At 44.8% G+C, this 12,407-nt stretch overlaps 1 protein-coding gene across 7 annotated transcripts in view; it reads right to left on the bottom strand.

The window, feature by feature from the left end:
- Positions 1–8,919: 8,919 nt before the first annotated feature.
- The window catches only part of Mapk9 (mitogen-activated protein kinase 9), a 45,803-nt gene continuing 42,315 nt past the window's right edge, over positions 8,920–12,407 (bottom strand). For 5 of the 7 annotated variants that reach the window (XM_028855032.2, XM_028855031.2, XM_028855033.2 and 2 more), the window contains one exon: positions 8,920–12,026. In XM_028855032.2, the coding sequence (XP_028710865.1) occupies positions 11,869–12,026 (158 nt within the window). In that variant the 3' untranslated portion in view covers positions 8,920–11,868. Of the gene's footprint in view, positions 12,032–12,407 lie in introns of all 7 variants that reach the window. The other 2 variants (XM_028855037.2, XM_028855036.2) reach the window with 1 other exon arrangement.

Raw genomic sequence — 12,407 nt, 5'->3', positions numbered from 1 at the left:
CGACTGAGCACAATTCCCCCCACCCTGCAGAAAAACGGCTTATAGCTTGAACAGATAGGAGCCACAGGAAAAAAAGAAGACAATTTTATTTTCTCCCATTGACCTAGCAACTTATAGATTCTTAACACTTTCTAAGATTATAGTTGAGCACATAAGAGCCCTCTTCTTAGATATTACCTGAATTTAGCCTTTAGTTAATCTATTTCCCCATTGGTCACTTCCCTTTGGGGTTGCAAATGGTAATTAACGGTTATTGCCTCCCTGTGTGATTCTTATCACCCCTCTATTTGACCCTGGAAGCCTGGTTTTGCACTGCTAAGGGAATACTGCTTCTAAGTGTATATATACCAGGACTCCCAGGGCACTAGAGGAAAGAGAAGAGGAAAGAGAATGGAAGAACTAGATCGGTAAGAACTTGAGAGGAACGAACTGAGATGGGGAAGAACTAGATTGAAGGGCTAGAAGAGAGGACAAGAGGAATGAGATGGAAGATGAGGAAGAGCCAGATGGGGAAGAACAAGAAGAGGAAGAGCCAGATGAGAGAGAAGGAGACGGGAGAGGAGCTAATAGGGAAAAAAAACTAGATAGATGAGAACCTAGAAGGGACAGAACTAGATGAAGGAATTAAGATAGAACCTAGAGGGGACAGTAGATAAATATAGAGAAATCAGCAGAATAGAAGCTGTGTAGAGAGAGAACTATCACAGAATAATAAAGTGTATGAACTAAGGAGTTTTGTGTACATAGATTCATTTCTTTTCATCAAAGATTATCAGCTGGTTGTAGATTCTTCTTGGACCCTGGGAGGGGACTATCGAGGGGCTGGACCCCCATAGTCCCCGATATTCCAGGAACACAGGACTAAGGAACCATGAAGTGAATCCTCAAAACTGTGATCCCAAATAAACAATTACTCCCAAGAAGTTGTCTGTCTGTTTCAGGTATTCTGTCATAGCACAGGGAGTGTGACCAATACCATGGCTCTGCACAAAGTTCAATGTTCAAACATTGTACTATGTTTATTATGTAGTATGTATTACTCTCATTGGTTAATGATAAAGCTTGTGTTCCAAACTAGCCTTGAGCCATACACTGATCAACAGCAAGACTTGTGCCAGTAATTTCAAGTTATAAATTTCCTTTGCTCATAATGACATTAAAAGGCACATAAAAATATCAGGACAGGAAGGGAGGAGATTGGAGAGAAAAGAGGAAGAAACGGCAGGAGGGGGCTCATGTTTTAGTAATTTTGTGTAGGTTGTGTGAGGTTGGAGCATTGTGGTTAAATTCTCCCAAATGCATTTGCTGAATTCTGAGGCTGTGGGGAGGGCTGTGGGGAGGCTTGGGGTAGGTTGTAAGGAGCCTCTCTACTCAGGATTGAGAGCCGGAGTTAAAACCTCATTTCCCAGGGCCTAGGAGACCAGAACCCTGAGGAGGGGACAGGAAAATGCAACAGGTAACCCATGAACTGGCCCTGAAAAGCCACTCCTGCCTCACCTGCTGGGAACCCTTACCACTTTCAAGCCAGGCAGAGCCTGAGAATCCATCTTAGGTCCTGGCTGGAAGCCATTGCCTGGGAGTCAGGAAAACCACCAGAGACTAGAATTGTTGCAGAGGTGAAGTAGCCAAGTTGGAGACTACGGACACAGGGTTCCCAAAACACTTGTGAAGACTAGATCGAGAAGGCTAAGGTGGTTTCTCTTATGGCAAGGCGCTGGAGACCTCCATCGCAAGAGTCCACGGGCCTGGAGTTGGCCAACGCTTCAGACGGAAGCGGGCGCTTTCCAGAGGCCCTCCTCACTGACCCCTTTGTCTTAGCCTCACGTGACCTACAGCAAACACATTACCCAAGCCAACTGGAGGGTCTTGGACCCAGAACTGTGAGCTGACAAATCACGGTTGCTCCGAACATTTGCGGCCATTTGTTATGGCAGCAACAGAAAACTAATACAGCTGTAAAGCGGTATCTCCCCTCCCCTCCCCCGCCTCAGCAGACCTGCTCCCATGGGAGAAGCATGCCCCAAGACACATGCAGAAATGCTTAGCACAGCACCATTTGCCACCGCCTCAACCTGGAAATGATCCAAATGACTATCAGCAGAAAGGATAAGTCAATTACGCTGTCGGATGTGGCAGCAATAGGCAAGGAGTTACAACCGTTCAGTAACGTGGGGAGAATCAGAAACTGTACCCGCCATATCACACAGTAACTCGGCAGGGGGAACTGTTGGTTAGGGATGGGAGAATGGCGACCTTGGGGGCCTGTGACCGCAGAGGGGAAAGGGGGGAGCCTGGGGGGTGTGAAGTTTCACCTGGAGATCTGGGTGGTCCTGTCTGTACAGGTGGGCTCGGCTTGGAAAACTTCACTGAGCGATCCACTGGAAGTCTGTCCGATTTCTTGTGTAGGTGTTACATTTCAGAGAAAAGGCTATTTTTTTTTTATAGAAAGCATACCTGTCCACAGCAGGCATTTGACATGTAGTTTGTAGTCTGTTGATATCAGATATATTGCTGTCACAGGTCGATCTAAACACAATTCATGTACTGGATTGAACCAGGATGCTTGTGTATGCTGGTTCAAATGCTCTACCAACTGAGCTGCACCTCCTCCACCCAAGTCCTTGACTTAGAAAGGGATCTTTGTAGAGTGCATGGTGGGACACACTGTAATCCTGGTGCTTAGGGGCTGAGGCAGGAGGCTCATGAGTTCCAGGCCAGCCTGGGCTACATGAGGCTGTCTCAAAATAGATAAACAAACAAACAAAGCCATCTTCAGGGTCAGGTGTGACCCTCCTGTCATAGTTTTCCCACCCTAACCCACTCAACACCCATCTATAGCCGTGGCCAAGGACTGATGCTGTTGTGGACCAAATCCACTATGGTCAGAGTCGGAGTGGTGGGTCTTGTGTATGGTTCTGTCTCTAGCCAAAGATCCCAAATAGAAGAGATGCTCAGAGGACATGTGACGAAAGTAAACGGCATGCAGTGGAGCGTGGCGATGAAGGAAGGGCAGGGTACTTATAGCTGGGACTTTGGGAAACATCCCAGCACAGCTGAGGAGTCATGGGTTGTTACAGACTTGCAAATGGTCTGCTTTGACTTGGGTAGAGGCAGGTGTTTCCCTGGGGAGCAGTGTCCCTGGCCTCCATCCGGGCTGTTGTCTGTTTCTGGACTTGGAGCTCTGGCTGCCTGAAGGGGCTTCCTTCTGTCTTTTGCCTTTTCTTGTGTCTCAAGTTTATACACATACATATATTATGCATGTATGCACAAGTGGGTGGATATGATGAGGCTGTAATGACAGCCATATCTCATCACCAAGTTTTGTCCTCTTCCAGGAAGGCTTATGAGATTTCAGCATCATGTTAAAGAGGAGGTACAGAGTGTCTGTCCCTTCCCCTGGCCCCACGTGTGTGGAGCGACAGTTGTAACCCCTTCTGCTCGTCCCTAACAAGCTCTGCCATGCCCAAGAGGGAGTTCAATTCTTCTAACACTTAAAAAAAAAAAAAAAAAAAAAAAAAAAAAAAAAAAAAAGCCTATGTATCCAAACATCCTTGTACTCTGGAAGAAGGCATACGGTCATGAGTTAGATCACAGTCACAAGAAGGCCATAGAATTTTCTCGACTTCATCCAACTTTGGAATCCAGGCGAAAGTAGTCTGAAACTGGGTTGGGGGAAGCTTCAAGAATCTCAAGTAAAATAGGGTTTATCTTGAAGTTAGTAAAAACAAAACAAACAAACAAACCCTCACTGCCAGATTAGTTTAACTTGGAGAATAATTGGGTTTGGGAGCAGGTGGCCCTTGACCATATTTCATCTTCTTTGATGGTCACTGGTCCATCTGAGTTTTCTGGAAACCATCTAAATACACAGTCTACAAGCAGGGGGCGGCTGTCTGCCATCAGCTCGAGACTTCAGCTCTGCACGTCCTTGCTTGGGGAATGCTTGCTCTCCACATCTGCGATTTGCAGATGAAGGTAACAGGACCATTCTCATGAAGGTCCTGAAATGAGACAGTTAACACACGTGGGGTGCCCTGCTTGTTTCTTGGGCCAATTTCGTAATTGTACATTTATAAGAAAATGTCTTTGTACAGATGATCACAATTGCCGGAAGATTCTAAACATCCTTTCTCTCCAGCTGCTTCCAGACCCCACTTCTCATCCTTGTACTCTAGATTTATCTTATTCTGTGGCTTTGATATTTTTTTCTCATTCTTACTTTCTAATGTCTTTGTGTGTGTGTGTGTGTGTGTGTGTGTGTGTTCATGTGTGTGGGGGTGCACGTGTGTGCAGGTGTGTTCGTGTATATGGAGGCTAGAGAATGATCTCAAATGTCATTCCTCCTTTTTATTTGTGGAGACGGGAGCTCACTGTCAGGCTGGCCTGCCTGGTGCTTACCCCTCCCCAGCACCGGGCCAACAAGCGGCCGGGTTAACGGCTGGATTAACAAGCGGCTGCCACCACACCAGGCCTTTTGTATGTGGGTTCAGAGGATCGAACGCTTCATGATTTTACAAGGCAAGCCCTTTCCTGACTGAGCCGTCTTCCACACAGCCCCGCTTGCCCCGTTTTCTAGTTTCTCGATCCCTCTGCTCATCTTTCTTGTTCTTTTTGCTTGAGTTTTCTCTGCTCATCAGAGTCAATTTCTGGAGTTAAAGGCTGAACACATTTTCTGGTATCTGTGGTAAATGTTTGTCAGCCCATGCTGGTTTCTATGAAATTTGGCATTTGGGCCATGCATTTTTCAGGAGTTTTGTATTTTTCCTCATACTCTACCTAAAGTGTGAAACCTTATCAAATTTATTTTCGATTCGGTTAACATTGTTATACCAAAAAATCTTATGCCAACTTTGGAATTTATTGACACTTCCTCTGTGGACTGGTAATTGGTTTTCCTTTAATTTCCATAGCATGATCAAAAAGAATATGCCCGGTGGGTACAAATATCCTCTATGAGCCCAGCTAAATACTGACACTTCCAACTTCAAGATTTTTCTTCAGCTTTGACCTGTCTGACCTATCAGTGTATGCAGATTTCAAACAGATTTGATGTTTCTCCTGTGATAATGTCAATCATCTATATACCTACAGCTGCCATTGTCTAGAATATATATAATGGTGGATGCTTTTGTATCTCACATTTTGATACATTTGTATTTGCTCAGGATCCTTACACATGCTGATCAACTTGCTTAAGCCATAATCCCTGGTGACAGTAGCATTTTTTATGATCACATTTCTTTTTTTAAAAATATTTCTTTTTTTATTTTTCTCTTTTCCTGTCTGAATTTCCTTCTTTTGGCTCATGTTACAAATTTAAATTTTCTATTAACTTTATCAGTTTTTTTTTTAATGTGTATGAATGTTTTACCGCACATATGTCTGTGTATCATGTGTATGCCTGGTGCCTGCTGAGATCAGGTGTCCATCCCTTGGAACTGGAATTACAGACAGCTGTGAGATGAAATGTGGATGCATGTCTCTGCTTGTAGCTCTACCTTTAAAAATTAGATGTATATATTTTTTGTATACATGAGTTAACAGACATTAAAAATCTGGTTACTAAGGCTGGGCATGGTGGCACATGCCTTTAATCCCAGCACTTGGGAGGCAGAGGCAGGAGGATCTCTGTGAGTTCAAGGCCAGCCTGGTCTACAGAGTGAGTCCCAGGACAGGCTACAAAGCTACACAGAGAAACCCTGTCTCAAAAAAACAAAAACAAAACAAAACAAAACAAAATCTGGTTGCTAGCCAATCCCAGCACTTGAGAGGTAGAGGCAGGTGGATCTCTGTGAGTTAGAGGCTAACATGGTCTACAAAGCAAGTTTCCAGACAGCCAGAACTGTAACACAAACCCTGTCTTGAAAAACAAAAACAAAAACAAAAAAACAATCTGCTTGCTTGTAAAAAGAAAAACAATAGGGGAAAGTCAATGACTGTGTATTAGTATAAACACGTGTATTTATATGTGTGTATGCATAAATGCAATTGTGCAGACAGAGGATAACAATTTGGAAAATGTTAACATCTGGGGGTCTGAATCGGGTATACAGGAATTCTTTGTTCTGTTCTTTCTGCTTTTCTATCAGCCTGAAGTTACTTCAAAATTAAAACTTGAAGACTTAATGGGAATCAATCAACCCAGCATAGGAACTAGCTTTGGGTGGGTGGGGGGCACAGTTGTGTCAGTTTAAGTCTCAGAAGCAATAATGAGATACTCAGACAGAAAAGCAGAGCCTCCGGAGCGAGCATGCGGGTGGCCTTTATGCTGTGCCCATTTGAACACCAAGGACTAAAGAGAGCAAAGTGCAGAGGCCGTCTTCAGGACGCAGCCCTCCCTGATGCAAAGAAGAGCTTCCTGACAGCATATGTCAGCCAATGACAGTCCCCTGGATAGATGAATTGAAGAAGTCACTCTTCCTTAAGGCCCCGTGAGATTCTCGCTCCCAGCCAGATGATCAACCGAGGCTGACAGCATGAGAAGTGTGACAGATGGGGCATCCCCAAGGTAAGCCCACACAGACAAGCTTCTCATCGCAAGGAGGAAAATGTAACCAAGAAGGGGATTAGACTGTAATCATGCTGGCCACGTGGTCAGCTTTAGTGACTATGACAGTGGGCCACAGAGACATGCAATGTCTTTGGGTGTGATTGAATAAAGGACACATTATCACTTAAATGTATGATTACCCAAAGGTCATGCAAACCTGTCTGGGCTTTAGGTATGCCTCCCAAATTCCAGAAATACAGGAAAGGGATAAAAGATCAGTGTGACCTTATGGAAGCTGCTACATGTCGCGAGAGGGTACACATCTTATAGGACAACCTGCTTTAGTCAGTTTTCTGCTGCTCTATCAGAATACCCAAGATTAGGTCATTTTTAAAGAAACGTATTCGGCTCACAGTTCTGGACGTTAAGGAGTACTGCAATGTGCAGGTACTTGCTCAGCCTCTGGTGAGGGCCTCCTACTGTAAGATATTACAGTAAAAGAGCAGAATGGGATACAGATGCATGGTCATCAGAAACACAAAGGAGAACGCAACCTGTTTGCTAACAACCCACCCTTGGGACAACTAACTAGTCCCACACTTAACTCACTCCCATGAGACCCAACCCAGACTTAAGAGAATACACTCAGTTTCTAAAGAAAGGCATTAGTCCCACCATGAGAGCCTCTCACGATCCAATCACCTCCCACTAAGCTCCACCTGTTGAAGGTCCCACCACCTCTCAATTCTGGTTATACCGGGGACCGACTTGTCATCACATGAGCCTCTGGGACAAACAGTATCTGTAATGGCTGGTCTTGATAGTCAACTTCATGGGATTTGGATCTACCTAGGAGACACACCTCTGGGCATGGCCATGAGGACATTTCCAGAGAGGTGTGAATGAGGAAAGATCCATCCTGAAATGGGATGGTGCCATCCCACTGCCTGTGTATGTGTGCCCCAGACTGAGTAAAAAGGAGGAAAAAGAGAAAATGATTCAAGCCACCAAGCCTCCCCCACGATGACGGACCATACCCTCAAACTCTGAGTCAAAGTAACCCCCTTATTTTTGTAAGGTATTTTGTCACAGCATGAGGAAAGGGACTAATACAATGTCCAGGCCACATCCAACTGGTACCATACATTACCTTCCCTGGGGATGAGGAATACTTAAGAACACAACAGTTAGAAGCCCGATGTCACCACAGACACGATTGGGCTTTGGCCTAAAGGACAAAGTATGCTCTGAGTGACGAACTTTTGAAGACAAGCTCAGCTGGCACTGGCTCACAGCCATCTCGCAGGCTCCTGTGATGTTTCTGTTGGAAGGGGTTCTCCCTGGATTCTCAGAGGTCTTTATAAACAAAAGAGTGAGGAATGAGGCTAGTGAACACTCCGGGCCTTGGAAAGGAGCAAGTGAGACTGCTGCTCACTTCTTTATGCCTGGGGGGGGGGTATGTGTGCGGCCTCTCCCCACGCCCCTCAGTGATGGGGATGAAGGTGAAATTACCCTGAATTTCCCGTCTAACTCCAAGACCCCAAGACAGAGAACTGAAGCAGGAAACACTCTGTCACAATGATCCCTGGGTTTTTAAATCACGGAGAAGCGGGCAGTTCAAGGCTTTGCGGCATAGCATGGGACCAGTTCCCACTGGTTGTAACGGAGTATTCCTTTTACATCATGGTGACATTTAGCTGCAAGGGATGTGACTCACCACCCTGCCACCCCATTACTGATGTTGCTGCTGACTGGTGATTCAAAATGACAACAACAAAAAGATACCAAACCACTACCTTATTGTCAAAGGTAACCTTCTGCTTAAATTCACAGGAGCAGACACTCTTCAGAACAGTGCTGAGTAGCTGACCACACACTACTTTTACATACAAGTACTCCTACTACAAAAACCAAAACCCCATCAAACTATCTACACAGACCACCTCAGCTAATAAACGATGCTGGAGCTGTCTATATTGAGAGATGGTAGGCCAGGAGAATTTCCCGATCTGGACCTTAACACCAAGGCCGGTGCTGACTATCCTCACTGGTTCTGGTTCTGACAGAGAAAGAGAGCGAGCCTCGGGAGGCCTGCTGCTCCTGTGGTTTGAAGTTTCAAGTGTCCTCAGTGTTTGGAAACAGGTGAGTGAGACCGGCTCATCCCGTGCACAAAATTACAAGCACGCAGGCACAGTTAAGGCGTTAAGACATAAATAGAGACAGCTTGGCAGGTTCTCCTGGTTACATCTTGTGAGAAGAAACCTTCACCAATATTCTGAGCATATTATACAATTTTTAAACTTACTGCCATCGTTTTGAAAACAGATACAGGGATTTGCAGAAAGCCTTTCCGTGAGAACTAACAGAGCAGTAGTCTTACTTTGGATGTGAAAACACTTGTGGATGTCTGAAATCACGACACTTCAACATCTACTTGTGTTAAGTTTGTAATCAAAATGGTGATGTGGAAAGATACAGTCAACTGTCACTTTAAAACACACAGGAACTGGACATGCTGTACATTTCTCTTTTAAAATGTAGCTTGTATTACTTTCCACCAATCAAAACACACATAATATATTTTATTATAAAACATTAGGCAATGTTACTTTTGAGATATGCAATTTGAAAGGTCACACCTGTATTTACTACCAGCATGAGACGCCGGAGGAGTCACATCAGAAACTAACCAGACAAACTCATACACCACTGTTAGGACTCACACATCGCTCAGCCCAGATGACACCAGTGTTGTGTTTTTGTTTTAGATGCAGACCCTGGCTGTCAGCAAGGGCCTATGGAGGGCTTTCTCCTTCTAACACAAGGGCTCTGGGCTTTGTGTTCTAAAGAGGAGAGCACAGCCTGGCTCCAATTGCAGGCCCAAAGCTGCGAGGCACTCTGCAGCCTGTGTTCTGAGGCCGCTCTCCTCCCCTGGCTGGACATGTCTGCCCTCCAGACCTGTGCTTGAAAGGGACAGACCTGCAAGGGCAGTCATTCCACTTTTGGCTGAAAACTAAGCCAACAATAACAACAACAACAAAAACTAACCTAGTGCAAATTCCAGATAATCATCAATTACCTGGTTTATAAAAATACATGTCCAAAATAGTGACTTCCAGGGTGTGTACAATATAAATTACAAAAATAAAATAGAAAAGATGAAAAAGTTGAGCACATTTCTCAGTTCTTCATCCACCTTCGGCGTTCGCCTGCAGAGGTCAGTTCGAAACCATTTGCATTGTCCCAGGACCCTGGCGAATCTAGGCTCAGGAGGGAGGACCCTGAAACTGGGGTGAGGTATTTCTTTGGAGCTCTGTGGCCAGTCATAGGTGCACTTGCCTGATGGAAGAGGGTCTCTGCATGAGACCTGTCCACAGCAGCACAGGCTCCATCCACAACAGGCTCATTGGATACGCAGAGTAAGGGGAGAGCAGAAAGCTGCTCCACTTATGGGTGTCTCCCGTCAGTGGGACCCTGGACAAATCTCTATCATAGCATGCTCCCTTTACAGTGGAGGCAGACAGTGCAGCTTAAAAGCTCACTTTCTATACTTCCTCTCTTCAAGACAGTCTTAGTGAAGTCTTTGAAAAGAATGTGCCTCAGAGAGAAGGCTGTAACTGTAAGATGTTTACATATGTAGAGTGGTAACATTCATACCTGTGACTTCTGGCTTCCAGGGTCTAAATAACCTGAAGCCATAAACAGGTGTTTCTGCCTCGCCCACACTGGCATTTCCACTTTGTACCTAGAAGTGTCCATACATGATAGAAAGCTAGTCCTTACTTCAAGATGAATTTTGTTCACTGAAGGTTCCAGTGATCAGACCCACCATTAGGACACAAGTGGTGCAGACAGAGTCCTGCATCAGATGTACTTTTCATAAAAGTTCTTATCAAATTTCCTCCCAGAACACACTCCATAGCTCCCAAAGCAATTGAACACAAGATATGAATTGTTAACAAAATAAGCTCGAGGAAGAAAACACTCTGAGCACAGGTAGCCAAGGTATGACCATCCCAACTCCATTTCTGCAGCACAGAACACTCAGCATCTTACTACATCCTGAGTAATTTACAGACCAGGATCTGAAAGTATCGATTTCAGGTGAGCAGTTTTAAATCAGAAAATATTCAAGAGTGGCTACTTTCTAGGGTATTTCTTCTTATTCTCCTGAAGAATGTTTCCAGAACATTCATGGATTTCCCTTAGGAAAAGGAAATGCCTCCACAAAATGGAAAATGGCAGCAGCAAACAGGCATTGTGAGTGAGCCTGGTCTCCTTAGAGACCACGTGCTCTTGCTGGACGTGGCTTCTGTCAGTGAGAAAGAAAGTTTAGGAGGTAATGCTATAGAAGGAAAGGCTGTGAGACCCAATCACCTTTCACCTTGAATAAAGAGAGGGCAGCAAAGAATGGGCGGGCTCTGTGGAGGGAAACACTGCTCATTGGCTGTTCTGGAGAGGCCGCTGTCAGCTCTAGGCCAACACCAGGCAGTGGGTTCAGGAATCTCTGCTGCCAGCATTCTGTTGAGATGGGTGCTTTGTGATATGCAGGATTCTAAATCCATGTCCAGAGGACCAAGAGAAAGGAGATGCGTGGGCAAGATTCAAGGTGACATATGTCTTAAGCAGCACGAAATACAACTGGAAATTTTGTCATGCAGAAAAGCTGTATGTAAAGTTATCCCACAGTGGGTAGTTTAAAGGACACAGAGTGTCTATATAAAGAACTTGGTTTTAGCAGCGGTAATTCTCAGCCCAAAACATCACAAATTTAAGAAAAGCTGTATTTTTATTTATTAAATAAATTTAATTATATTCCTTCTGAAATACAAAAGATAGAATAAATCATACCATAAAAGTGGGTAAGATATGATAATATGACGGTGGCCAATTAATACACATAAATCTATTTTTTTTGTGGACAGACACCAAATTACTAAAGAGGATTAAGAGATTATTCTAGAAGCAGAACTACCTGGAAGATTATTTGGCATTTAAATACTGATTCCCAAAGTGCTACATGGGCAAGTTCAAGCAAGCATTTGTGGTCACATGCATACGAGTTCCCACGGTTACACATGAGCTGTCACCACGGACACCACACAACTTGGAAAAGAAACTCATCTATTCTAATTGCTCACCTGAAATGACCTTGAACAAAATGTCTAACAGTGTGGTTTGTACTTTTTCTCCAGACACAGTCTGCCTCGTTTTATAGTCTAAGCAGGCAATCCTATTGGAACTGAGCAGGGGGGCAAGGCATCGTGTTTCTTACATGCAGAACATGGAGTTTTCAGTTTGGTTCCATCAACTCCCATGTGCTTCGGGGCCATGGAAGCGAGAGTTCCTTCACAGATAAGCGCACTGTCTCCAACAGATCATCGGCAGCCTTCAAGGGGTCCTGTGGAGGCGTCGAGACTGCTGTCCGTGTCTGAGGCCAGCGTGTGCTCAGTGGACATGGACGAGATGTCGTTGATGGATGACGACTGCGAAGGCGTGGACTGCGAAGGGGCGGTCTTGCTGCTTACTGCTGCATCTGTGCTAAGAGAACCACACGGAATAAAACCGAGGCGCAGCGTCCATCCCGCACAGCATCATCCCGCACAGCATCATCCCGCACAGCAGGCATGGGGCTCCAGGCCACTTCATGACTCTGTGCTGTGCAGTTTCCTGATTCTAATGATCAAGAAACCAAGAGCTAAGAAACCGGTCAACTACACTTTTGAGCTTCTGGATTTTTCACTGGGTCCTTCTTTGGTTCAGTTTCCAAACAGTCTTGGCTCTCCCTACAATATTCTCTTTTTCTTTCCTGTGGCAATGTGTATGTGGTCACATATGATTATGTTGATTACTTAAAAGATATACCCGCTGACTTCAAACATACCTTACAAAGAAATGGATGAATTTATCCTACAAT

This window comes from Peromyscus leucopus, chromosome 8b, assembly GCF_004664715.2.
Source record: "Peromyscus leucopus breed LL Stock chromosome 8b, UCI_PerLeu_2.1, whole genome shotgun sequence".
Lineage (NCBI taxonomy): Eukaryota > Metazoa > Chordata > Mammalia > Rodentia > Cricetidae > Peromyscus > Peromyscus leucopus.
Note: the sequence above shows the minus strand (reverse complement) of the source record. Positions and strands in the feature narration are given on the sequence as shown.